Source organism: Oratosquilla oratoria, unplaced genomic scaffold, assembly GCF_046742065.1.
Source record: "Oratosquilla oratoria isolate Oo_2021 unplaced genomic scaffold, ASM4674206v1 SCAFFOLD81, whole genome shotgun sequence".
Lineage (NCBI taxonomy): Eukaryota > Metazoa > Arthropoda > Malacostraca > Stomatopoda > Squillidae > Oratosquilla > Oratosquilla oratoria.
Genome location: NW_027467745.1, coordinates 175,001 through 202,133, shown reverse-complemented (window position 1 = coordinate 202,133; position 27,133 = coordinate 175,001). Strand labels below are relative to the sequence as shown.

At 38.8% G+C, this 27,133-nt stretch overlaps 1 protein-coding gene across 5 annotated transcripts in view; it reads left to right on the top strand.

Moving 5' to 3' along the window:
* Window positions 1–27,133, top strand: part of LOC143024025 (tensin-3-like) — a 257,123-nt gene that overhangs the window by 74,338 nt on the left and 155,652 nt on the right. For all 5 annotated transcript variants that reach the window (XM_076182733.1, XM_076182734.1, XM_076182731.1 and 2 more), the window contains one exon: window positions 15,990–16,043. In XM_076182733.1, coding sequence (XP_076038848.1) covers window positions 15,990–16,043 — 54 coding nt within the window. The remainder of the gene's footprint in view (window positions 1–15,989; window positions 16,044–27,133) is intronic.

Below are 27,133 nucleotides of genomic sequence, written 5' to 3'. Positions count from 1 at the left end.
GTCACAACTTTTACTGAGAAACCGCCCTCCCAAATCGACATCGTCTCTACAAGATAATCACGTCATTTACCAACATAACTGTACCATTGAGAACTGTGGGTCTCAAACATACATTGGAATGACGAGGACTAAACTTACAAGACGTTTGACCTGCCACCTACAACATGGATCCATAAAGAATCACTATAACACCAAACATAATACTTCCCTCACCCGTCAAATCTTAGAAGAAGGAACAGTAATAATAGACAGAGAAAGAGACTCCCGCAGATTAGCATTTATTGAAGCAATTTATATAGCAGAATTAAAACCAACCATGAACATACATAGTATAGACCTCCAGATTCTCCCATCCCACAAGCGGACCTGACCTCACCTCTCCCAGTGATTCCTGATGACTACGCAGCAGCCAATCAGGATGATCGCTTCACACGACACCATCCAAACAATCAGAAATAAAATAGTATATAAACATCACACACACACACACCCAAACAATTAGCCTGAAGATGGTCTCCAGAGAAGACCGAAACGTTGCAACCTCATACGGACAGCTACTCAGCAAACTATCAGTCCAACACCGTAAATTAGCAAGAGAAATTGAAGTTCTTAACAAAAAGATAAATAATGCAGAAACAGCAATATCATTTAATCTCGTCTGTCAACAAGAATATATATATATACGTACATATATATATGTATATATATATACATATATGTATATATATGTATGTATATATATATGTATACATGTATATGTATATATATATATAATGTATATATATATGTATATATGTATATGTATGTATATATATATATATATATATATATATATACATATGTATGTATGTATATATAAATACATGTATCTTTTCAACCACATTAATAACACATTTTAATTTCATGGCATTACGGTCGAGACTGACAAGAAGCTCGATGAAAACATATACAGAAACTGATACGTTGTCAAGGTATGGACTCGAACCAAGCTGAGGCGTAACAAGTTCACATTGACTTAAACCATTGCTCTGTCAAGGTGGAATAAATTTAGCATAATTAATTATATTTGTATACTTAAGTTATATACATATACACGAATTTTATGTTCAACCGACCCCCTCCGTGACAATGCAGTTTGTAGTATGTACACGTGAGAAAGTGTTATACACGCACTGAATGGTCCCCACTACATAGATACTCAGTTTACGTACCTGTAAAATGCAGGAAAAGAGCAGCGATTGTGAAGTCCTGTCTCATACTCTCTAATTATTATACGTATCTTCAAATTCATGCAGGGCTTTATCCATATTTTCCAATTATTAGCCTTAGATTTGGATTCCTGTATTGTTGTAACTATTCTAAGTATTTGTGTATCTACATGGAAAACTGTATTTCCACATCCTTTAGGCATATGAGCTCAATAAATTTGTTTTCGTAACGTCTTGTGGTCCTCCCATCCATATTCAAGAATTTTCTTCTGTCCGTGTAGTGTATCCCCTTTAGATGTGCCTGCACTGTAATCGAGTCGTCTCTTTCTCTTCGATCTTTAATTTGGCAGAACCCTCATACGGCTTATCTGCCCGTCCTGGGACCAGTGTCTTTGTTGTCCATGGTATTCCCTCGATCTTGCTGGTATATATATAGCTCTGGATGGGTACAACCCCATCGGTGCATATTGCAGTCTGAGACAGATTAGTGTTTCTATAATTCTTTATTTATTTGTTTTTTCATTATCCAGACATCTCTTCAACAGTGTTACTGATATACTTGTCTTGTGAGTTTGTAATTAATCAACACTCCCATATCTTTCTTAACATTTGTTTTAGTATTAAATTTGCTTTCTAAGGAATAGTTAGATGGTCTTTTTTTGTTGTTCATTTCCATTAATTGTACTTTTGGTGTTTAGATGTGTTTCCTGTTCTTGACTCTAAACGAATAGTGTTTAGATCTTTTTGCAATAGCCGCCAACCCTCCTAGTTTTACTCTTTTTCTATGATTTTAGCATCATCTGCAAACATGTCGGCATCGCTTGTTGTACTTTCCATCATGTCATTAACATAGATAAGAACCCTCAAGGACACTACCACTGATTTTTATGGAACTCCGCTTGTTACTATTCTCCATTCTGACATCTTATTTTCTTTATTACTGTCCTCATGTACCTTCGCTTCCAAAAACCGAGTAGTATGCTTCCTAGTTCTCCAGTATGCTCCAGTGTCCACGAAAGGCGGCTGTGAGTTAGTTTATCAAAAACCTATTCTAGATCGAGATACACACAGTCCACTCGGCCCTCCCTTTCTTGTAGCACATCAATCATTCTTGCGTAATGTGGTAGTAGATACAGTGTATGTGTGTGTGAGAGAGAGAGAGCGAGAGAGAGAGAAAGAGAGAGAGAGAAGAATGAGCGAGAAGATTCATGTGTGTGTGTTGACGCTACGTTTGTTATACTTGTATAAAATATTGCCTGTCTACCTTATAAGTCTTTATGTGCGTCATCTCTTCTATTCATATTCTATCCTAAAAAAAAAGACTAGTAATTTTCCAGTCACTTCCTTCATCATAGTGCCCTCATGACTTCATATACAAACTTTCTCCCCTAACTAGTTTCATTTGGCATTAGCCTTTCTTTTACGTTTACCCTCGCCTTTCCTTGCCTCTTCTTCCTGCTCTTTCCTGATTTTCAGGTTCTTCCGTGGCCACCAGCCACATTCTTCCTGGTTGCATCCTTCCCTTCACCTTCCACTCCGACCTCGGTCCACCTTTGCCTCCGACACCTGGAGCCCAATTCAACCTGTCCCGCAAGCGGTCTTGCATGCCCGCCACGTCGCCCGCGTGCCGCTGGACCTGCCAACCCGCCCCCCCCCTTACCACCACCTTCCCCCGTTCAAGCTACGGCTTGGTGAGATCTAGTCGTACAGTTCGACAGTTTCCCTAGCGTAGCGAATATGATCGCACCCCTCTCCCTCCCAGAGAGCCCGTCCACCCTCCTCTTTCCCCTTCCCCTCAGGAACTTTAGCTCCGTTCTTACCCGCTCCCCACGAGCGTAGTATTAAGTGAAGTTGTAAGTGTGGCAGCGAGCCTGGAAGTGTCTCACCAGTCAGGAAGGGCAGCGCCATGGAACGGGCTGCAGTAACTGCAGGAGCTGCGAGATTATCGTAGGCTCGTTATTTGATCCTGTGACTTAACTACGAGACTCGCAGCCACACTCGCTGAGTAGTTTAGTTATTTATCTTTATATCCACTGCTGAAGCTGTTTAGAATTTGGATATTACTTTTCATTTCAAATAGTATAAAGAAAAGAAGTTTGTATTATAATTAATTTTTGTGATTTTTTTCAGAATCGATCAAAAGCGCGAAAGAATTATTTTAGAATTCACGCAACCCGCATATATTCTTTATAATGGTAATCTAGGAATGTTGCCTTATTACTTGTAGCAAAGAAAAGTATTAATCATTCTCGGTGACCAGAATATACAAAAAAACACCAGTATTTCACAAATGACCCGTGAATATAATTTGCAGGAAAAAACACTGGTAAATAAGAAATGTAGTCCGAACGTTTTCGTCTAGTTAAGACATCATCAAGGGAATACAGTAAAGGAGATACAGAGACAGTATATATAAGTAAAAATATTGTAAGGAACATGGAAAGATGAATCACACAAGCCTGAGAAAATTATCCATAGTCCTCAGGTCACAGATGGACCAAATGTCCGGGCACGATAACATCCAACAATTTTCTTTGAAATGAAATGATCAAACCTGTACATACCTAAGCTTAGATTAATATTCCTAAGCTTAGATTGATCAAAATAGCAATCTAATCTTGGGTATGTACAGGCTTGATAATTTCATTTCAAAGAAAATTGTTGGATGTTATCCTGCTCGGACGTTTGGTCCATCTGTGACCTGAGGAATGTGGGTATTTTTCTCAGGTTTATGTGATTCATCTTTCCATGTTCCTTACAATATTTTTACTTATATATACTGTCTCTGTAACTCCCTTACTGCATTCCCTTGATGATGTCTTAAATAGACGAAAACGTTCGGACTACGATACTTATTTACCAGTGTTTTTTTTCTGCAATATATATATATATATATATATATATATATATATATATATATATATATATATTTATATATATATATATATATATATATATATATATATATACACTGAATGGTCCCCGGTACACAGATATTGCTCTTTTTCAACCACATTATTTTTTTTAATTTAATTCTTGATAGCGTAATGGTGTCACTGTTCACCTGCTACATCTGAGCTGGGTTCGAGTCCTTTGGTTTCACTCCGTATCAGTTTCCGTGTATTCTTCTATCGAGCTCTTTGCCAGTCTCGATCGTGATGATATGGAATTAAAGTAAAAAACTAATGTGGTTGAAAAGATTAATATATATATATATATATATATATATATATGTATATATATATATATGCATATGTGTATATATATATATACATATAGATATATTTATATTATTTTTTATATATATTTATAAATATTTATATACAGATATATATATATATATATATATGTATCATTTAGACAAAATGTTGTAGCACATTTGTAATTAATAATCATAAATAACCCACAGTTGGAATAAAAAGGAAACTTTAGAAGAATGTGTAACTTCTATATTTCGGCTAATAGCTATAGCCCTCTTCAGGAAAGTACAGATTACAAGAATTTGCAGAGATATAAGTACAATGAGATGTGAGTAGAAGGGGAACACGCAGAGTTAAAACAGGACGACCGTCACGCAGGGCGGAGTCAGAGGTGAGGGGAAGGTGTGAGGTCATGAGTAGAACGGGCGGGAAGAAGGGTCAGGAGGGTGATAATTCTTAACCAAGCGGCTCACAGCTAGCCGTGAGATAATGTCCGGTGACCATTGACCTTTGGAGATATTCAAGTTCGGACATTCTTCGATTAAGGCTGAGTTATTTCTAGACAAGATGAACCATTTATCCCCAAACATCAAATTCAAGACAGAATGGGAAGAATGTCATCAGATCCCTTTCCTAGACATTTTAATTAGAAGGATTTATGGAGTATTATTTTTTACAGTTTATAGAAAACCCACCCATTCAGGTAGTTATCTTCACATTTTTAGCAACCATCCCGACAAAGTCAAGAAGAGTGTTGCCACCGGCCTTTTCTTGAGAGCTTTTAGGATTTGTAGTCCTGGATTCTTGGACAGGGAAATTAACCTCATCAAAAGACAACTTTTGAATTTGGCATACCCGTCCTGGATCTTGGATCTAGCCCTCAGCAAGGCTAGAGCCAGCCACCTTAAAAATTCAGTTCCCACCACACAACTCTCTTTCAAAGATGTTTAAAAAATTCCATATTGTAACTCCATCAGTTCTTTTAAATTAATTCCCAACAAGCGTCTCACAGTTGCCTACCATTTTCCTAATAAGGTTCACAAACAAATTGTTAATGTTCATCAAAGGTTGAAGGGAAATGGTTCCGCAGGAGTGTATAGCCTTCCTTGTAAAGATTGTGATTTAATGTACCTTGGTCAGACCGGAAGGGATCTTAACACCAGGTTAATGGAGCACAAAAGATCCATTAGGTATGCCCAAGAAAATTCCGCGGTGTTCCAACACGTCAGTACCAAAAATCACAGTCTTGACTGGGACAAGGCCAAAATTTTGTTCAAGTCCAACTGTAGTTTTAGAAGAAAAATTGTTGAATCAGCCTTAATCGAAGAATGTCCGAACTTGAATATCTCCAAAGGTCAACGGTCCCCGGACATTATCTCACGGCTAGCTGTGAGCAGCTTGGTTAAGAATTACCACCCTTCTGACCCTTCTTCCCGCCCGTTTTACTCATGACCTCACACCTCCCCCTCACCTCTGACTCCGCCCTGCGTGACGGGTCGTCCTGTTTTAACTCTGCGTGTTCCCCTTCTACTCATATCTCATTGTACTTATGTCTCTGCAAATTCTTGTAATCTGTACTTTCCTGAAGAGGGCTATAGCTATTAGCCGATATATAGAAGTTACACATTCTTCTAAAGTTTCCTTTTTATTCCAACTGTGGGTTCTTCGTGATTATATATATATATATATATATATATATATATATATATATATATTATGTTTATATTATATATATGTAATATATATATATATAATATAATATATATATATTATAAATATATATATTATATATACATTATTATATATATATATATATATATATATATATATATATATATATATATATATGTATGTATGTATGTATTTCAGGGCACTTTTTTCCCAAAGACAGTTATGGTTGAAATAAACTGCGCTATTGGCTTTCGCAATTTCGAGGGTGGTATTCTTTAACTTGAGAAATACATTTCCATTGTCAGCCAAAAGTGTCTGGATGTAGCTATTCATTCAGCTAACAGTAGGAAGATAAGGATATTCACAGTCGAATACCGACTGATTGTATTCTATGAAAGTAACAGGCTGAGATCTGTTGACTTTACCACCTAAACACTTGAGTGTTTTGTCATTTCAATGAGGCTTCTTCATGGTGGAGACTGCTAAAATGGCAGCAGGTCTGAGTGGAAATTAAAGGCCAGGAGGTGATCGTTAGGCTTTATGGCCGAGACATGGATCAGCTTACTGGTGACTTATGCGCTGATTGGTCGTCGCTTTAGTAACTGGTCTTTGGTTTAGGACCAAAAACCCATATGAATGAAATCTCCATGTTGGATAAAATCCTCCTAGTGCCAAAATCAGATGGTATCATGCGTCCAGTTATTGACTATAGGGAATTGAAGAAACAGACAATACCTAATTGACTACCGTTACCAGTAATAGCAGATATACTTCATAGCTTGAGAACCGAGAATCGGTATTTTCCCATTATAGATATCAAATAAGCTTTTTGGCAAATTGAGTTGCATGAAGATATTCGATATTATACAACATTTTCTACAATAATGGGGCACTACGCGTTCAAGCGAATGTCATTTGGGTTATGTAACAGGAAGATTAGCCAGGTGGTTTACTACACTTCAATGCTATGAGGTTAGGTTTGAATACATTCCAGGAAGGAAGAACATTGCAGTAGATGCACTATCTAGGAATATTAGCCAACCAAGGACAGGATTGATCAATTTTATCTGTAGTATTTATGAACCAAGAACATTAGATGATGAATTGATAATAAGGGAACAAAGAAGAGACCAGACCTGGGAAAAGTGGCACAGTACTTGATAAACCTGCAAGATATTCCTCCAGAGCTACCAAAGGGGTATAAAATAGAAGAATGCCATTTAGGAAATGGACTTTTGTATAGAAAAAACAGTCATAAGTGGGAAGGATATTTCAAGGGGGGCAGTGAATCATTTGGTGATCTCACAGTCTTGTACCTGAGGCATTGAAATTACTTCATGACAGTGATTTTAGTTCTCATCCAGGAAAAGAAAAAACTTATAGATGATAGATGATTACATCTCAAATAAGATACATAAATTTCAAGCCATACGCCAAAGGGCTAGAGAACACATGAAAGAATATTCACAAGAGATGAAGAAACAGCAACATAAAATAGTACACAAAATAGAATTACAAAGAGAAAATTTGGTCATGGTCAAAATGTATACAATCAGTTGTAAACTTTCACCTAGATACTCCGGTCCGTATAGAATAATTGATTCTGCGGATGAAAATAAATACAAGATCTTACGCTTAGAAATTAGGGAAGTGTCAGTTAGACTGTAGATGACTTAATAAGGACAATGATGGAACTTAATAATGATGACAATTGTGGCAGCGATGACTGAGACAAGTCTTTTTTATGAAAAAAAAAACCAAGATACCCATTCTATACATTCTATTGGGAAAACTTTGAATTCTGAAGAATATCAGGAATACATTGATCATATTTGTATGTATGAACTTATTAATACCGCCAATTCTTGCAGATGAAGACTGGAATTATAATATTAATATGATTGGAATCTCGTGTGACCTGGAGCATTGGTCAGTCATGAAGGCAACCTCATGATGGTGGATTAATGTATAAGTATAGTTTTAGATTTCAAAAACATCTCCATTATAGAAATATATCCTCCATGAGAGTAAACTGACATTATCAAAGAATCTCAAATAAAACATGCTGTTCAAAGGAAAGTTTTAATATAAAATAAATTATATAATAAAGTTGATCTCATAGAGGCAAATTTCCATAACAGTGACAGAAAAAAGAGAAACTTGATGGCTGTAGCTTAAATTAAAACAAACTGAAGGCCCAATCTCAATTTCTGACAAGTGTGAAGTACATGCAAGGACTCTCCACTATTGCTAACACCCTGAATACAATGCATACAACCGATAAATAATACCTCACAGATATCAACATTACCATCCCAGAAAAATCACCACCTTTGAAAATAAGCTACATCTATTGAGGTCAAACAGAAACAACTCTTATTATAACTATGATGTATTTATTTTCATAATTATTCTTTTCTCCTCCTTAGTTATCGCTGCTTAAACATCATTGGTTGTAATAAAAAAGATAAAGACATTAAAAAGAATCAAACAGTATGAGAAATTGTAGTATGCCGGATCTCTGTAAGAGGCAGGTAGAAAAGGGTTGGTCGGGGCGACCAAGTAGTAGCTACATCTATTGAGGTCAAACAGAAACAACTCTTATTATAGCCATGATGTATTTATTTTCATAATTATTCTTTTCTCCTCCTTAGTTATCGCTGCTTAAACATCATTGGTTGTAATAAAAAAGATGAAGACATTAAAAAGAATCAAACACTTGCCAACATGAGAAATTGTAGTATGCCGGATCTCTGTAAGAGGCAGGTAGAAAATGGTTGGTCAGGGCGACCAAGTGGTAGCTACATCTATTGAGGTCAAACAGAAACAACTCTTATTATAACTATGATGTATTTATTTTCATAATTATTCTTTTCTCCTTAATTATCGCTGCTTAAACATCATTGGTTGTAATAAAAAAGATGAAGACATTAAAAAGAATCAAACACTTGCCAGCATGAGATTGTAGTATGCCGGATCTCTGTAAGAGGCAGGTAGGAAAGGGTTGGTCGGGGCGACCAAGTGGTAGCTGCCAAGGCCTGTAAGAGGCCGGTGGGAAAGAAGATAGAAAGAGGGGTTGTTTAATCCCCTTTGTGTAGGCAGTAAAATAGCTGGGCTCGGGAGCTTGAATATATATATTTACATGATGCTGAAATGACACTCCTTTGTAACTTAAATTATAATGTAATTATGCAGAGGCTTGAGATTATTCTAATTAAACAATATTGCCGTAAAAGCTTGAAACAAAGAATCTGATTGGTGAAAGGGTGGAGGAGAAAATACTAATTGGTGTAAAAATGTAAGATCACGCCCTTTGGGGAGGATATTAAATATAAAGTTAAAGGTCCTTGGACTAAGGAAATAACTACGTCACTGCAAAGTTCATGTAGGACCTTGTATACGTGCTCTCGGGGGATTCCTTAGAAAAACCTCAGAGAGTGCTTTGTGTATTCTTAATTAGATTGAACAGAAGAAAGATGTAGAAAACTCTAGAATTTAATTCTCCTAAACAAAAAATTTTAGTGACTTGAGAGGTAGAAGCCTATCTATGAAGAGAACCAAAACAAAATGGAACAGACAGCCTAGAACTTTACAAAGTTGAATGATTGGAGGCAGCGGGGCCTACCAAATAAAAGAAGTTAATCATCATATCTATGAGGAGGTGATGTGTTTTCTTGTTTTTGTAGAATATTGTGAGGTCCAGTCTGTCGTCCTTATTGTGTAGAAACCACCAACAAGGATGACAGACTGGACTTCACAATCTTCTACAAAAACAAGAAAACACATCACCTAAAAAAGAAGAAAAAAAGCCCCAACACTGACATCCCAGGGCTTCAAAGTCTGGTGTATGAATATAGAAGAGGTCCACGGGATTAGTTTAACTAGAGAAATGTTAGTCGAAGGTACTTCCATCCTGTAAACCGAGACACCTCCCAACTCCGCATATTGAAATCCACATATAAAATAAAAACCTTCTCTCAACTCTCAAATCACGACATGTACATAATTTCTAGCCTCAGAAACTTTCACCGAAGTTATGCGATTATTAAAGAAGACGAACAACATAAGGCTCAGGCATGTTCGCAAATGGGATCCCGGGTCAATGCCTAGACCCCTATTAGCCAGTCTCAAAAAATAACCATGCATAATACTCATATATTTGAAGTTGACGCCAAGGGCGAGACACAAGTACTTTAGTTTCATGTATAGGGACACATATGCACATGTGATGTAAACATATTTAGGGTTATAGACATATGTAATGGATTGTAACATAATTTAATTATTATGTTACTATCTGTATGAATATTTTTACTTTTAATAATGCTTTACCCACGTGTGCAAATTATTGTGTATTATGTGTTTGTCATCACGTATTATGTACAATGTTTTTGTATTCTTATTTGTATGTTCGTATGTAAATGCAAACTGCGCCATTAACAAGTGCAATTTTATGTATGTTATCAAAATTGTAAGAATATTTGTCACAAGGCACGTACACACCGGTTGACTTGTAAACATATTCGCCCGATAAAACGGCCGATTGACTGTGTGACGTCAGAGCCAGCTTTTTCGCGAGCGGTTAGTCCTAAGTGCCTTGTCACACACTTCCGGTCGACTCGCAAGCGCATTCGACCCAGGGAACGGCAGTTTGACTATGTGAAGTCAGAACAGACTTTCTGGAAGTGCGTAGTTCCTCCCTCTTCCTTGTTGCCATACCACTTCCGCTTTACAACTATACAAGCTCGCTCATCCTCTTGTTTTGAGTCATTTCCAATTAATCCACTTTTGTGCCAAGACCTAACTCTGGTTAGGTTAAACCTCTGAGAAGACTTGTTTGAAGTGATCACCCATAGAACCTTTTTTCTCAATTAGTCTCATTATTATTATCATTATTATTATTATTATTATTATTATTATTATTATTATTATTATTATTATTATTATTATTATTATTATTATTATTATTATTATCCATCTTTTGATCTAATTGACCCATCTTTGTTTTCTTTATATATGTGACAATATATTTTTGTTGCTTAAACTTCACGTTTAATATTTCTTCTGGGATCTTCCGATTATTTGTTACCCTACCTCTAATCCTACAGTCAGGCTGCAGACCGGATAACTCGGTCTAAGGCAGACTAATAGAGGAGAGCTGACTCGTAGGCCATTGTACGTAACAAGTGGCGACACATAGGCAACTCCATAACGTAAAGATATGCATCAGTAGAGCTTGGTAAATATGTAATATAATGAGTCAACACTACCATGATATCCAAATCATTATTCGCAGATTCAAGTCCTGATTGGGATTGTGGTGTGTGACGGTGGCATAGCGTGGTCACGATACATTATTATTAGCGATCCCAACATCTGTATTTTATCAAGTGTAAGTTATATAATTGGTTAGGGAAGTTAAGGTACTGTTACGCCGTGTCTAACCTACGTAAAGGGCAATGCCAAGAAACGGTGTCGCATTACTAAGCCAACAAAACAAAATCTTGTTTCCATTATGACCACCGGTCACATTGTAGTGACTGCTATCTATGACATCAGCCTAAAAGATACATCCATAACGCAGTACATAACGGTGCTATACATGGCTCAATGAATAGTTTGAACATACGTAATGATAAGTACCTTATCGTGACTTGATGCTTAACCTCGCCTATATACCTTCAAGAAACCTTTGCGACATGTACTTATCTATTCAGAACTGTCCTGGAGTGTTACCTACTACACTGCCAGTTTTCCAATGCAATGATAATATTCGTCAAATATTCATATACCCAGTTAGTGTGGGTTTTTTTTCGTGCGTTTGTGGGTATACCTGATAACGCCGTGTTGTGTCCTAGACCTATTTTATTTGTATAAATGCGAGTATGCAGTTTCGTATCATGTCGCGTGTGTAGCCATATTATACGAGTGTTCATTACAACACAGAGATGAAGTGTCACTGTGTACCGCAAACAATTTTGGCTGTCCTCTGCATTGGACTTAGCCCTTAACCCTCGTCCAACCTACCCAACGGTCTTCCGGGCATCCTTGGCATAACTCTACGGAGTGAATTTACCAGAGTTCGCGCTTTTTCACATGTACGCTTACTTGTTTATTGCTGTCCGTCGGAGATCGACGACAACGACAGTGTTCCGGTGAAGTATGATATGATGATTGAGGCTGGGTGGTGATACTGAGGTCTTTGGTGCTGATACCAGCAGAGGTCATTGTGGAACCCAATTCTTGACCTGCATATCCTTCCTCACTCCTTGTAAGTCAGCTCTGGGTCAGGTCAATAAACTATTGTTGAACTGATCCTTTTTTCTCACGTCGGTTACGAGCAAACTTAAGGTGTTTGACCCTTTGTGAGCACTTGTACGCCATAAGGTGCGATCAGAAGCGATTTTTCAAGATCAGTTGCTGCGATATTACACCTTGAGTGTGGTTTTTATCTGATATTATAGCCTTTTTTCTGACCCCCTGCGTTGCGCCCTGAATCAGGTAGTTTTCCGTAAAAATATGTCGGGGAAGATGGTTTTCAGGTATGGGGATAACATGACCCGCCCATTGTAGCTGAGGCTTTGCCAGAACAGCAGTCTATGAGGATCCCACTCTGTTTATCAAGACTGTGTTCATGTCTAAGTCTTGTCTTGCTAGTGGTCGATTGTGTGGGGTGATGTAATATGGATCCATTATTTTTAAGACAGATTTAGAGTCGTGTAAGATTTACTGTTGTCTTGCCAATACATTGACGAGACGACAACAAAGCTTACACAACCTTTAACCTGTCACCTAAATAATGGATCGATTAAGGCATACTACGACACCTCGCATAATCGACCACGGACAAGAAAAGACACATGAATACAGCTGAGTCACTGAGTTCCCATCTCTCTCTCTCTCTCTCTCTCTCTCTCTCTCTCTCTCTCTCTCTCTCTCTCTCTCTCTCTCTCTCTCTCTCTCTCTCTCTCTCTCTACACAGCTGTGTCACTGAGTTCTCATCTCTTTCGCTCTCTCTCTCTCTCTCTCTCTCTCTCTCTCTCTCTCTCTCTCTCTCTCTCTCTCTCTCTCTCTCTACACAGCTGTGTCACTGAGTTCTCATCTCTATCGCTCTCTCTCTCTCTCTCTCTCTCTCTCTCTCTCTCTCTCTCTCTCTCTCTCTCTCTCTCTCTCTCTCTCTCTCTCTCTCTCTCTCTACACAGCTGTGTCTCTGTGGTCTCATCTCTTTCTCGCGCTCTCTCTCTCTCTCTCTCTCTCTCTCTCTCTCTCTCTCTCTCTCTCTCTCTCTCTCTCTCTCTCTCTCTCACGGCATGAAAGCGGAATCATAGAGGTGTAAAGCTACAACTGTGTAAGTGAAAAAATGTTGCTGTTCCCCTTGAGCAAGATGACGTATGTAAAACGTGTGTAAGGTCACAGCCTTACACATAGATTGTACTGTATGACCTTTGAAGCTCTCATCTCAAGGGTAGTAGGTGTTGATTACGAATGTAGCATGTGATCCAGTACTGGAGAGGTAAATGGAAAATAGGTGGAATTTAGGAATCGTGGGTCAGTACATGACTGAATATATTAATGAATAACATGATGAACCAATGGGTGAAAGAACCAACAAGATACAGAGGTGAAGATACATCACCAAGACTGGGTTTGAAAGAACCCCGGCAGGCAAAACTGATCATGTGATTCTGGACATTGTACTTGAAATGGGAAAGACAGAAATAAGTAAAATGTGCAGACAAGGAATACACTGACCTAACCTAAATACGTCGTCAATCTGATCAATTGTATCTGAGTCATTTCCCATAATCTTGGAGGTAATTTTCGTAGCCTTTTTCATCTCATGGTCCTGACGTACTTTCCACAAAGTGGTGGAGGTCTTCCCGCCTGCCAAAATTTGTGACACATCTGGTCTTATCAATGACGTTTCTTACGAGATATTTCCTTTTTTACTAACTTTCACTATTCCTTCTTCAAGCCTAACTTTTCTCTGCAGTTCCGTTATCTCTAAATTTTACTGTATCCTTCTGTTGACCAGGTAACCAGTCATCTTGTACTTTGAACAGTTTACTGATCTTAACCTCGTTTAATTTTGTCCTCTCCTTGCTTTCTTTTATGGTATTGAGAAAATTATTTCTCATGCTTATTATAGTCTGATTTTCCATTATAAGTTGATCAATTTCTGTTTTCTGAGCCAGGCTTGTTTGTGTTTTCTTGTTCACATTTCTGCTCTATGTCATGAAACTGACTTTTGAGAAAAAAGGCTTCTCAATCTCAAACTATCTTAATCTCAATAATCTCAAAATCAATTGCGAAATCACCTCTAGTGTTTATTTTGAATGTGAAATTCGTTCCTTTTCTATTGTGGCCTCTGTATAATCTTTAGAAAACCTTATAAATTTGATATTTGTAGTTTGAATTATCAGTATTTTGCAATGTAAACAGACTAAAGTGATTTTTTATTTTCATTTGATTCCTATTGTGAGCGACGCCGGAGAAGGAAAGAATATATATATTTAAATTAAATAATAAGATAAAATCAATATTTTCCTTTCTAGAGTTTTTCCAAATGTTGAAATCACCAATTTAGAAGCCCTTAACGAATTTAGAATTCGAGGCGTCGGTCGCCGCAATGACCCCGATTGACCTCTCCTGCCTCTGAATTGTTACATCCAGTTGTGACTTAAGTAGGTGGATAACCGCGACCACATTTTAGTTTGCTACGTCTAGTACCGTAAGAGTAGCGGGTCAAGATCACTAGGCTAACCCAGGTTGCTGCGTCGCGCTTTATCACACCATAGGCAGGTGGTCTCGAAAACATGTCTGCTTCCTTGTGTGTGTGTGTGTGTGTGTGTGTGTATGTGTATGTATGTGTGTGATTCATCATGGTCTTGGATCACATGTTGGATTCATGGTTGACAGCCATTACCCTCCCTAATGAGAGTTCAGAGCTCATGTATGGTACGATCTATGGGTAATGATGTGACCTTACACGCTCGCATACACGGCTTGTAATTAGGTCCACCAGAGACGGCGTGCCGGCTTGCAATAAAGCGATACTGAATTTTTTTTCAGGCCGGGGCTGGATTCGATCTCGGATCGCTGAATTGCCGGTCGAGAACGATACCACTGCACCTTGTGTGTGTGTGTTTCTGTGTTCACGTGTTCATATATGTGTGTGTAGAAGTGTAAGTGTGTAGAAGCAAGTCACTGGTCGTCCACAACAGTTTTTTGTTTTTGTTTTTTTAAGGAAAAACGAAAATAAGTGGTAGGAGAATGTAAATAGTGGGATAAATTTCATGGGAAGGTAGTGTTTTGAGAGCAGAAAATAATGGCAGACTCTAAAAAGTGATTTGGACCATTTGTCCTTGAAATGCTCAATGAAATAAAGACAATTGTTTGGATTTGTACAACAGAAGTTGGTGATTCTGAAATATGTCTTATTGCTTGTTCAGTGTTGTACCCTATTCGTTCGCGCTTCCACGGTTACTTGTCATTTAGTTTAAACCGGAAATGGAATATTTTGTTTGCTGTAGAATTATGCCGGCCATACACTATCATGTACACCTGACAGGTACGCCTGAAAAGTTACGCCTGTCAGGTATGCCATGGATTCTCGAGAAGATGAGTTGTACTTTCTCTCATTATTATCTCAGGCGACCTGACATCTGATCGAATTTTCATCAGTTGTCAGGTCGCCTGAGAGGCTAGTTTTTCCCGCCATACACTATCAGGTATACCTGACAGGCGTGACTGTTCAGGCGTACCTATCAGGTGTATATGATAGTGTATGGCCGGCCTTAGAATATTGACCTGCTGTGGGTGACTGTGCACAGGTACGTAAACCAGCAGATGCCCAGTGTCCACTTTGGAGTTCATTCCTTCAACTCTGACGTCTCTCCTCTCCTTACAGAACAACAGCGACGCTGCAGCGGGGCAAAAGCAGGCGACCCTCGGCAGTCGAAACGTAAGTGTGCAAGACGCAATCTACTTGATTACATACTGCATGAGAAATGAAACCAGCGGGTTGGTTTTGCCAACCAAAGCATTATTCTGTGAGTTATGTGTTGAAGCTATGCATGTTTGCGCGATGAGATGATGGACAACGATTACACGTGAAAAGTCTTTGGGTACCAGACGATTGCTGAGTGTCATCTGGTGAAACGAAATTTACAGTTGACTGAACGTCATTTACACAAACACACACACATACACACACACACACACACACACACACACACACACACACACACACACACACACACACACACACACACACACGTATATATATATATTATATGTATATATATATATATATATATATATATATATATATATATATATAATGTATTTTTTTTTTATGGAGGATTATTCCTATCACTGTGACCCGCGCCCCTTAATTGCAGTATCATCCGCAGACAACAGCTGCTCTACCTCCAACTTCCCTCCACTATCTCTAACCATCTCCAATCCTCTACCTATCATCCTCGCATTTACTTTACGTACCACCCATCCATGTATATATTGAACAGCCATGGCGACATGACACACCCCTGACGCAGGCAAACATTTACCTCAGACCGCTCGCTTTCACCATTTCCAGTCCTAACACAGGCTCTACTACTCTTGTAAAAATCTTGACTGCCTTTAACAGCTTTCCCCTAATGCCATATATCTGCAATACCTAGCACAATGTCTTCCTGTCTACCCTCTCATAAGCCTTCTCCAAACCCATAAAGGTCCAAAAAACATTCTTACCTTTTGACAAAAAAATTCTCGCGAATCTGCCTTAGCACAAAAATTTGATCCTGGTACCCTCTATCCTTCGTAAACTCACACTGCTCCTTACCAACTATTCCTTCTATTCCTCTCCAGGTCCTTTAAATTAAAACCCTCCCATATAGTTTTTCAATAACATTCAATAAACCGATCCCTCTAAAACTCATACAATTACATTTGTCCCCGTTTCCTTTGTAAAACCAACTATGCAAGCAAGTCTCCAGTCCTCCGGTATCCTCCCTTCCCATCCAAACCCGCTGGCTTACCACCTTTCATAATTTTCGAAGCTCCTTGTACTTCATCTTTTCCAACAGTTCTTTCACTTTTCTCTACCCTCACATTAATTTTAAAGCCCACACTGCCCTAATTTATCCCTCCCTAACCTCATCTACTTTCAACAATTCTCTGAAATACTCTACCCAACTTCCCCTGACCGCCTGAACTTTCATTGACATCCGTTCTACAGCACCTTTATCTTTTCATCCCCAGCTGGCTTATTCCCTACATTCTGTCCACTTCTTTCCAAAACATCTTTTCATTCTTATAATTTTTTATCATACTTTAACCCCCATTGTACTTTTACTCTCCTCTTTGCCTTCTTTATCTTACATTTTGCTTGTCCTCTCTTTTTCTTGTACATCGCATATGTTTCTCGAGTCCTACCTTGCAACCCATCTACATAAGCTCGCTTCTTCTACTCTGCTACCATTTTCACATCATCATCCCAAAACTCCCTACCCTTCTTTCTATTTCCTCCCGTTCTCCACACTCTGCATACCATCTATGCACACCTTGTCTCTTCTTCCCTCAAACGGACACATTCCTCTTTTACTCCTAGCTCTACTCTTATCCCTTACCATCTCCCACACACCTTTCATCTTCTGGAATGCTTTCTCCTTTTCCTTCTCTTTTGAATCGTTTAGTCTAAGCACCTCTCTGCCTTCCACACTTTTCCTCTTCCTCCACTTATCTTCTACTCTCAATTCCCTTTCTACCAAAAAGAGATCTCAAACTCCCCCACTCTCTCCCCTAAGAACATGGGTATCCATAACTCTTTCTACCATTCCTATGGATGCCACTACATAGTCCAATAATGCCTCATCAACCACTTTTCCATCCACCACCCTTTTCCATGTATATTTATGTTTTACTTTCTTCTTAAACATTGTGTTTGCTGTCATCAAGTCCCTTTCTAGACATATCTCCAACACCAACTCTCCACTGTGATTTTTACCTGATACTTCAAACTTAATACTCCACGTATTGGCTAATCCCCTACTCAGATACTGAGGTCTCCCAACACTATTATATTGACATGCCTCCCTCTAAGCACTCAATTCTATCCAAAAAATCTTTCTTTCCTCTTTGCTCCTCTCAGTATCGGGTCCATATGATCTTAACTTCATCTTATCCACATGTCTCACCTCAGTTTCACCTTCAGCCACATTAACCTTGGAGATACTTCCCTCCACTCCACCACGCACTGTCCTATCTTATCACATATCAGCAGAGATATTCCTTTCCTCCCTTACCCCCTCATCACTCCCGACACTCTCCCTACCACACTCCCAAGTTCGAAGTCATCCCTCCCTTTCAGCTTAGCTTCACTTAACGCTGACAAATCCATCTTCCTTCTCACAAACACGTTGCCTATCTCTTCCCTTTTACTCCCATCTGTGCCACAATTACGTACATTTAATGAACCAAATTTTAGAGTTCTGGTTGGAGTTCTCCTGCCATACCCTTTTATGCCTTGACTTCTTGTCAAGATACAGAGAGCAGGATACTCAGCTCCATTTTGCCGCCTTTTACGAGCTCCCCCCCCCCTACCACAGGGGACGCAGGTATACACAAAGAAGTGAACAGAGTCAAAGGGGGGCCTGTCGCGGCACAAAAAAGTATCATCATTCGTCTAGGAATAGATTTTACTCTAACATAAACAAATGTTGCACGGCACTAGTCCATACGGACACCCTAAAAATCTCCAAAGCATTGGCTGCATGCCGTTATGGAATTACTACTGCACGATAACAGTCCATACTCACCCAATTACGGAGATAATAATGATAAGATAGTAGTAATGGTAGTAATAACAGTAAAAATTTTAAATTCTTTGTATTGTAATCATGCCCTCGTTGATAACCAGCACGGAAGAGGGGTCATAGAGGTGGCAAAGGAGAAATTGAAGAAGGGTTGCAGACAGAAAGATTGTAGAGGTTCAAATTGACCAACAAACTTTTAAGTGGAGATTAGTCTCCCGTCTTATAAAAGGATGTATAATTCTGGTCTATAGGGGTGTTACTAACGTCCCTAATATATTGATGGTATGAATGTCATAAAGATTGCGCAGTGAATGCCTCGTACGGGAAAATAATTATGTGGGAATGATAATATCATGACAACAATGATGTTGGCGTTGGTAATGATTATGTTAAAATAGTTATGATGATAACGATGACGAAGACGACGACGACAATGGTGATGATGATGATGATGATGATGATGATGATGACGACGACGAAGGCGACGACGATGATGAGGAAGAGGAAGAGGAGGAGGAAGGGAAATAGAAGTTCGAAGAGAACATCGAGGAAAACAGAGGGAGAGATGGGAGAGCTGCGGCTAGGAGATGACAAAAGAAGAAATGAAGAAAATGGAAAAGTAAATAGATGAAGTTGGTCGGTGCGCAGAGGAGCGAATGGTGGAGGCGTCGGGATGAAGGGTTGATGGGGGGGGGGAGTGAGGCGAGGATAGAGATGGCAAAGGGACGGACATCTTCAAGTGGAGTCCGCGAGAAGGAAATGAAGATATGAGTACGCGTACTGGGGAAAGTGTGGGGAATTTTGTGTCATTGGCACATAAGAGACTTCAAAGAATGAGAAGAGGGAAGGGAGCGAGAAGGAAGTTGTGCAGAAGTGACCATGGCAGTGAGAAGGGGAGAATAAACGTGATGAGTAAGAGAATGGTGGAGGATGTGGGAATGGAAATGTGGTGGTAACAGAATGAACAAGGATGAAATGAGGAGATCAAAAGAAAAGATGAAAAAGGAAAGGTTAGGACATAAATCATAACGATGAAAGAAGGTGGTAGACAAAGAGACTTAGTAATGAATAAGAAATGTAGCGATGCAAAAGACGGGAAAGGAAGAATATGGACATTTTGAAAAGGAAAAAATAAAAGAAAATAGGAGAAGGCGAAGAGTAGGAGAGAGAATTTTCTAATGGATACAGGGATGCAATAAGGAAGTGAAGAGCAAAGACGGTCCTTAAAGAGAGATGTGCTGAAGGAGTTTTCACCTCGGCACGCAGCTACAACACTCTCCGCTCGTTCGTTCTCCGGCGTGTCTAAGTCTTCCTCTGACCTTATTCCCTTATTCTCGCCTTCGCCTCACCGTCTCTTTGGATCAGGTTGCCAAATTCTTCTACTTCATCATATCTTCACCATTTTAGTAACTTATCATAGAAATTTACTTACAAGAACTCGTCTTTTTTCATATAGCTTGCCAGCTGCCCTTCAACCTATTTTAGTTCCGTAAGAAGATTTCCAACACAGTGTATGGGTTTACTGATTGCAGACAGTAGACCCAAATAGAAGACTGAGAGTAATGAGGGTGCACAGGGAGAAGGAAATATATCATTCATGGTGAGGGCATAGTCTGGGGATGTGTCGTGTTTCGAAAGGTTAGATGTAGAGAAAGATAGGGGAAATGAACAGCTGGAAGAAGTGGCGGCGTGAAATGGGAATCTAGTTTGTGTGGGCAATGAACGTAGTGAGTGGAGCTTAAGGCAGCTGCTGAAAGAAGGAAAATAGGCATGAGGAGACAGACGACGAACGAAGAAAGCTGTTGTTAGGGAGGGCGTGGATCTAATGACGGAAGTCAGTGGTGTGAGCAGTGAGGTCTCGTATACATTAAAGGAGCAAGATCTCGAGCATTAGGAAGGATCCTTTGTTCAAGGTGATTGACCAAGATCATCTGTGTGTGCCCTAACGATATGGCTGACGAAAGACTACTGTAAAATTAGTTGGGAACTGGACAGAAGAAAGTTACTGAGAGGGAGTTTGAATGGAAAGTGTTTCTGCTTGTATGGAGAAAGACATGAATACCAATCCTTCGGTGACTATATGTATATATTGATTTAAACTATGACAAATGTAACTAAAGGCGGAGAAAATATACGAGGAATAATGGAAGAATTTTACTGCCTTAACGTTTCGACCCCTAGGGTCTTGATCACAAAGCATTACTTTGTGATCAAGACCCAAAGGGTCGAAACGTTAAGGCAGTTAAATTCTTTCATTATTCCTCGTATATTTTCTCCGCCTTTAGTTACATGTATATATATATATATATATATATAATACATACATACATTATATATATATATACATTATATATATATATATACATACATACATACATTATATATATATATATATATATATATATATATATATATATATATAAGTTAATAAGCCATCCTTAGTCCACTGCTGAAGAAAGGCGGCCTCTTTCATAGCATTCCATGACTCACACGATTTCAGCAACCTCTGCTCCATCACTCCACATTCTATCTGGTCTCCCTCTTGCACATTTGCTCCATCGTTCATCCTTCGTTCACGCTAACTTACCTGCCCAGTTCCATTATCTTTTACAGCCTCCACAATATCTTTCACACCAGTCTGTTCTCCCACCCAACTTACTCTCTTTCGGACTCTCAGCGTTATTCCCATCATTGATCTCTACATTTTCCTCTGTGCACTCCTTAGCTCCGTCTCCACCGCCAAGTCTCGCATCCGTATATAATGGCTGGCAATATATATTGATTGTAAACTTTAAACTCTGCGTTTCAGACGTAAAGGTAGAGAATCTCTCGTGATCTTGTTATACTTACCAAATTTTTCCAACCAGTTGTAATACGCATTTTTATTTCATTGTCATGATCTTTAGTCACTTTCACCATCTGGCCGAAATAATTATACTTATTAATTTCTTCAAGATTCTCACCATCTATCATAATCGTTTTGATTTGAACTTTCGTGTTATACATTACTTTGGTTTTACTCTTATTTATTTTTAAAATTACTTTGAGACTTTCCTTGTTCAGATCACTCAGCATATCTTGAAAGTCTTGTGCTCTTTCTAAAATAAGAATAATGTCATCCGTAAATCTTACATACATACATATACCAACGGCTTTTTCCCCTTACAAGGGAAGTAGCTAAAGTCAGAGGCATAAATCTGCTCCCACTCATTCCATCCCCACATACTCCACTCCCATCCACCACCCCTCCCTCCATCTTTTCTTGGCTCCTCCGGGATGACGGGTCATCCCTACATCTCGCCTGCTGCCCTGGGTCAGAAGCAATACAGCATATCCACAGTAAGGCTGCTTCATTAAATCGGCGACCCCCCCCCCTTTCCGCTCCCTCATGCAGAAAAGGAGAAGACGGGAAGAAATCCCTTCGGGCTGCGTCAATTTATTTCTAACACATACTCCCTCACCTCCCCATCCCCCACCCATTCCCCTTCGTGCATCACAGCATCATCCTTACACGACCATTATCCATTCACTCCTATCTTCTGTCCTCTTCCGTCCTTACTCAGCAGACATTCCCCTCTTTCCCAATGCCCCTTTTACCCCATCTATCCATCTCATCCTAGGTCGATCCCTCATGTTCACTCCTTCCACCTCTGCCTTCCACACCTCTTTTACTAGTCTTTCTTCACTCATTCTTTCTATGTGTCCAAACCATCCAAATACTCTTTCATCAACCTTATCTCCCAAATCCCTTTTCACCCCCGTTCTCCTCCTCATCTCCTCATTTCTCACTCTATCCAGCCTAGTAACCACTATCATACTCCTCAGGCACTTCATCTCAAACACATTCAAACTCCTCCTCTATTCCTCTCTTATGTTCCATGTTTCTGCCCCATACAGTGCTATCAGCACAATCACTCCTTCATACAGTCTCCTCTTAGCATCCGTTCCCAAATGTCTATTTCTCATTACATTTTTTAATCCCCCTAAGTGTTTACTTGTTTCACTCAATCTACATTCTACTTCCACCTCCACTCCTCCCATTCCCGCCACATTCGTACCCAAGTATCTAAAACTATCCACTTCCTCCAGTCTGCTGCCACTTTCTCCCCTTGTACATCTCTGATCCTGCTACAAGCGCAGTGTCGTCAGCAAACAACAACTGGCTTATCTCCCACTTTTCTCCATTTCCTTAAACCATCATCAATCCCTGGCCCACCACCCTTGCATTTACCTCTCGCACCACCCAATCCATGCATAAATTGAACACCCAAGGCGACATAACACATCCCTGACGAAGTCCCACCTTTACCTCAAACCACTCACTCTTTCCATTCCTAATCCTAACACAAGCTCTACTACTCTCATAAAAACTCTTGGCTGATCTTAACAGCTTTCCTTCTATCCCATATAAATGCAATACCTCCCACAGTGCCTTCCTGTCTATCCTGTCGTAAGCCTTTTCCAGATCCATAAAAGCACCCAAAGATCTTTATCTTTTCCTATAGCTTTTTCACTTTTGATATCCTGGCAGTAACTGAGGAAATGACGCATATTTTGTTATCCTTCTTATATCCAATAAGATATAACTTGCATGAACGTATGTGACTGGGATTGGTATACAGTCCTGCATAAGGGAAAATTAGACTAAAACCATAATTTTGAGATATAAAAATCATTAGAGAGACATTTATTGTGATATGTAATATGCCTTGTTGAAAATTCTGCAGTCATAGAGGGAGGGAATTTTATACTTTATAAGGGAATTTTCTACATTAATTTTTGTATTTATATATGTTAGGGTACTATATATTACAAGGGAGGATCCCAAAACATCAGAAATAGGATAGGGGCAGATCAAGAGGCGTTGGAAGCTTAGTCTTAAAGATGTGGAAATCCAAATTATTGACGGTTTTGTTGGTACACTCCATAACCGTTTTTACACTCGGCAGCTACACAACAGACCATAATCTATCCATTTTTCTCACAGCTATTCAACAGATTCAGTGATTACAATGGCGCGTGAATACAGACGTATGACTTCTCAAACATCACACTTGCGATGCTTCCCAAATTTGTTTTCGAACTGCAGACGATTTTTTTTAATTGAAAAATGGCGTATTTTTTCTAACTTCAAGTTTGATAGCAAAAATATATCGTGGGAATGGTCGGCAATGCTTTTTATTTACTCTTCTTGGATTTTTGAAAAAAAAAATCGTGCACCGACCTTTAAAAGCATCACTAAATATAAATGAATGAAAAATATTTACCGCGCCAGCAATTGTTCATTCTTAAAGCTCTCTTCTCTTAAGGAGTTCAGCTTCTGCGTTTTTTGTTGCTGTTGAGCTTTTGGGTTGTAGAGTCAAGAATCATAAAGGGGGAGGCTGTCCCATCCCTGTCTTAAAGTTTCTTTTCTCCTGTAGTAATTTTGCATAATTTGTTTCACGGAGATGTGAAAACCAAATATATATATACATATATATATATATATATATATATATATTTATTTATTTATTTATTGAATGGATTTGACAGATGAGTGTAGGTGAAGGAAGGACAAGCGAAGATGGTCTGGAGCTCCTTTATTGCTTATACGTTTCAACCGACTCTGTCTTCTTCGGTAAGCTGTCTACAAACAGCTCGAACCTTGCAATTATTCACTCGAAATTTGGAAACTCGGGCAGGTCATCCCGCTGGCTGTCTGGGGATTCCCATTGCGGCACAGTTGAGAAGCATGCACCTAGTACGGGAATGGGAATCCCCAGCCAGCCAGCGGGATGACCTATCCCAGTTTTCAACTTCGAGTGTATAATTGTAAGGTTCGAACTGTTTATAGACAGCTTACTGAAGAAGACCGAGTCGGTCGAAACGTATAAACAATAAAAGAGTTCCAGCCCATCTTCGCTTATTCATCCCTCCACCCACACTCTCATATATATATATATATATATATATATATATATATATATATATATATATATATATTATATATATATATATTATATATATATATATATATATATATATATATAAATATATACGTACGTATGTATTGTAACGAACCTAGACGTTTGTTGCAATGGTGAGGGAAGGGTTCTGAATGGTTTCCATCACGAGCAATTACTCAGAGAGGAAATACGAAATGAAATACCACCAGCCTCGCTTTTCCACGTATATTTCACTACTCCCCATACACTGTGGAGATACATACAGTATTACAATAGCAGTACTAGCATGAGATAGCACAGACCGCTTGAGATCACAGACGAAATATTCACCATAATACACCATAACCAAACGCGACAATGATCATATTTTTATATTTTCCCTTACTCATATTTCGTCTATCTGTTGTTTTTCTCTTACTCTATTTTAAACGTGGAACTTTCACTCTCAACATCACATTAGTTCGAGGTAGTTCTGAGGTAGATATATATATATGGAGGGCTTTCACCGTGAAGCCATCTACGCAAATAGAAAAGAAACTTGAAAACAATAAATACTTGCTCACAATACATCCTCAGACGTATTACATAGAGACAAGGATGTTAGAGGGGTTAAGTATAAAACCTTAAAGAAAGGCGGACAAAAGGGAACAGAGAAGGGGAAGCATGTTCATATGAATGAAGAGAGGAACATTATCTGACCTTCCTCCCTCTACCTGACTACCGCCAGGTCAATCTGGCGAGTACTCCTTAAGCAATAAATCTGTTAACAATATATCGCATTTAAGATGTCCATAACTTATGTTGATGTTCTTACCAGATGTGCCTGAGATTAAACACGATTCAATTACGTTCCCCTCAGGCAAACGCCTGGACCCGCTTTGATTTTATCCCTAGACCAGTCAATATGATGATTTTTTTTAAATGTTTTGTTCTAAAATATAGGATTATTTTCTTGGGCATTTCGAACACTATATTTATTTTGGGAAAGTCTTGTTTCCAAAGTTTTCCCAGTTTGCCCCAAATCAAATTTTTCATGACACGGAATCTTTTGCACAAACCTTTTGTTGTTAGGTAGTGTATTCCGGATAAGGGTATTTGTGTGATAGTGATGTATTTAAAAACTACCCTAACATCCAATTTCTTTAGAATTTTCGCAATGCCAAGATTATTGTCATGACAAAAAAGAACCAGAGTCTTAAGGTTCTTCTCATTGTATAATTTTTTCTTATCTACGCTAAAGACACAGGTTGAGAGTATGAAGAGGATATTTTAACTTTTCACCAATATTCTGGATGGTTCTAGTTCCTTAATAGAAATAAAAAGCTGTTTGAAATCCTGTCAACTCTCAAGTACATGAAAATAAAATTAGATGTTTTTACATTAACGTGATGATTAGAATAGTAATGAAAGTGTAATAATGATGAACGTATTGGTGAGTTTTCTATAAACTTTAGTCTTTAAAACTTCATTATCCCTGATCAATTCTACATCAGGGCAAACAGTTACTATTTTCTATTTCAAGGGTGAACTTAATGGAAGGAACAAGAGAGTTAAGTTTAACTAGGAATTCAATATTAGGTAAGTTTGGGGGAACAGAAATATAGAAGACGTCTATATACCTGAACCAGATAACTTGTTTCTCTCTAATAGATTTTAGCAAAAAAAGTATTATATGTAAGTGTTACCCAGAACAGGAGAGAGGATTACCCATAGCCATACCATATTTCCCCTTGAAAACAAAAGAAGAATTATTTACACAGAAGATTGTTCATTCAACAAAACTTTTACAAGGGATGTCATCAGTATTTGAAAGCAGTTAAATGGTTTTACATGTGTTGGAGTAAGGGAATGGAGAATGAGTGGTTCGAAGTAAAGGTGGGACTGTGTCAGGGTTGTGTAATGTCACCATGGATGTTCAGTGTGTACATGGATGGGGTGGTACGGGAGGTTAACGCAAGGATAATGGGCGGGAGTTTGGAGCTAGTGATTAATATGACATTGCTTGTGGTTGGGTCCGAGGAGGAACTAAGTTAACTAATGGTGGAGTGTGAGATGGTATGTAAGAGAAGAGAGCTAAAAGCAATTATGGACGAAAGTAACTTAATTAGATATTAAAGATATATTGTGTCCTTCATGCCAGTGGGGGAAGGAAGAGAATCCAGAGATGAATTTAGCCTCTCACCGAGTTCGACGTCGCCCCACTGGAAAGGGACACCCTGAGAGGCCGGTACCTGATTTCCGGATCGGATCCAGAATGTGGTTCTCTGTTCACCATTTCTTTACAACTACAC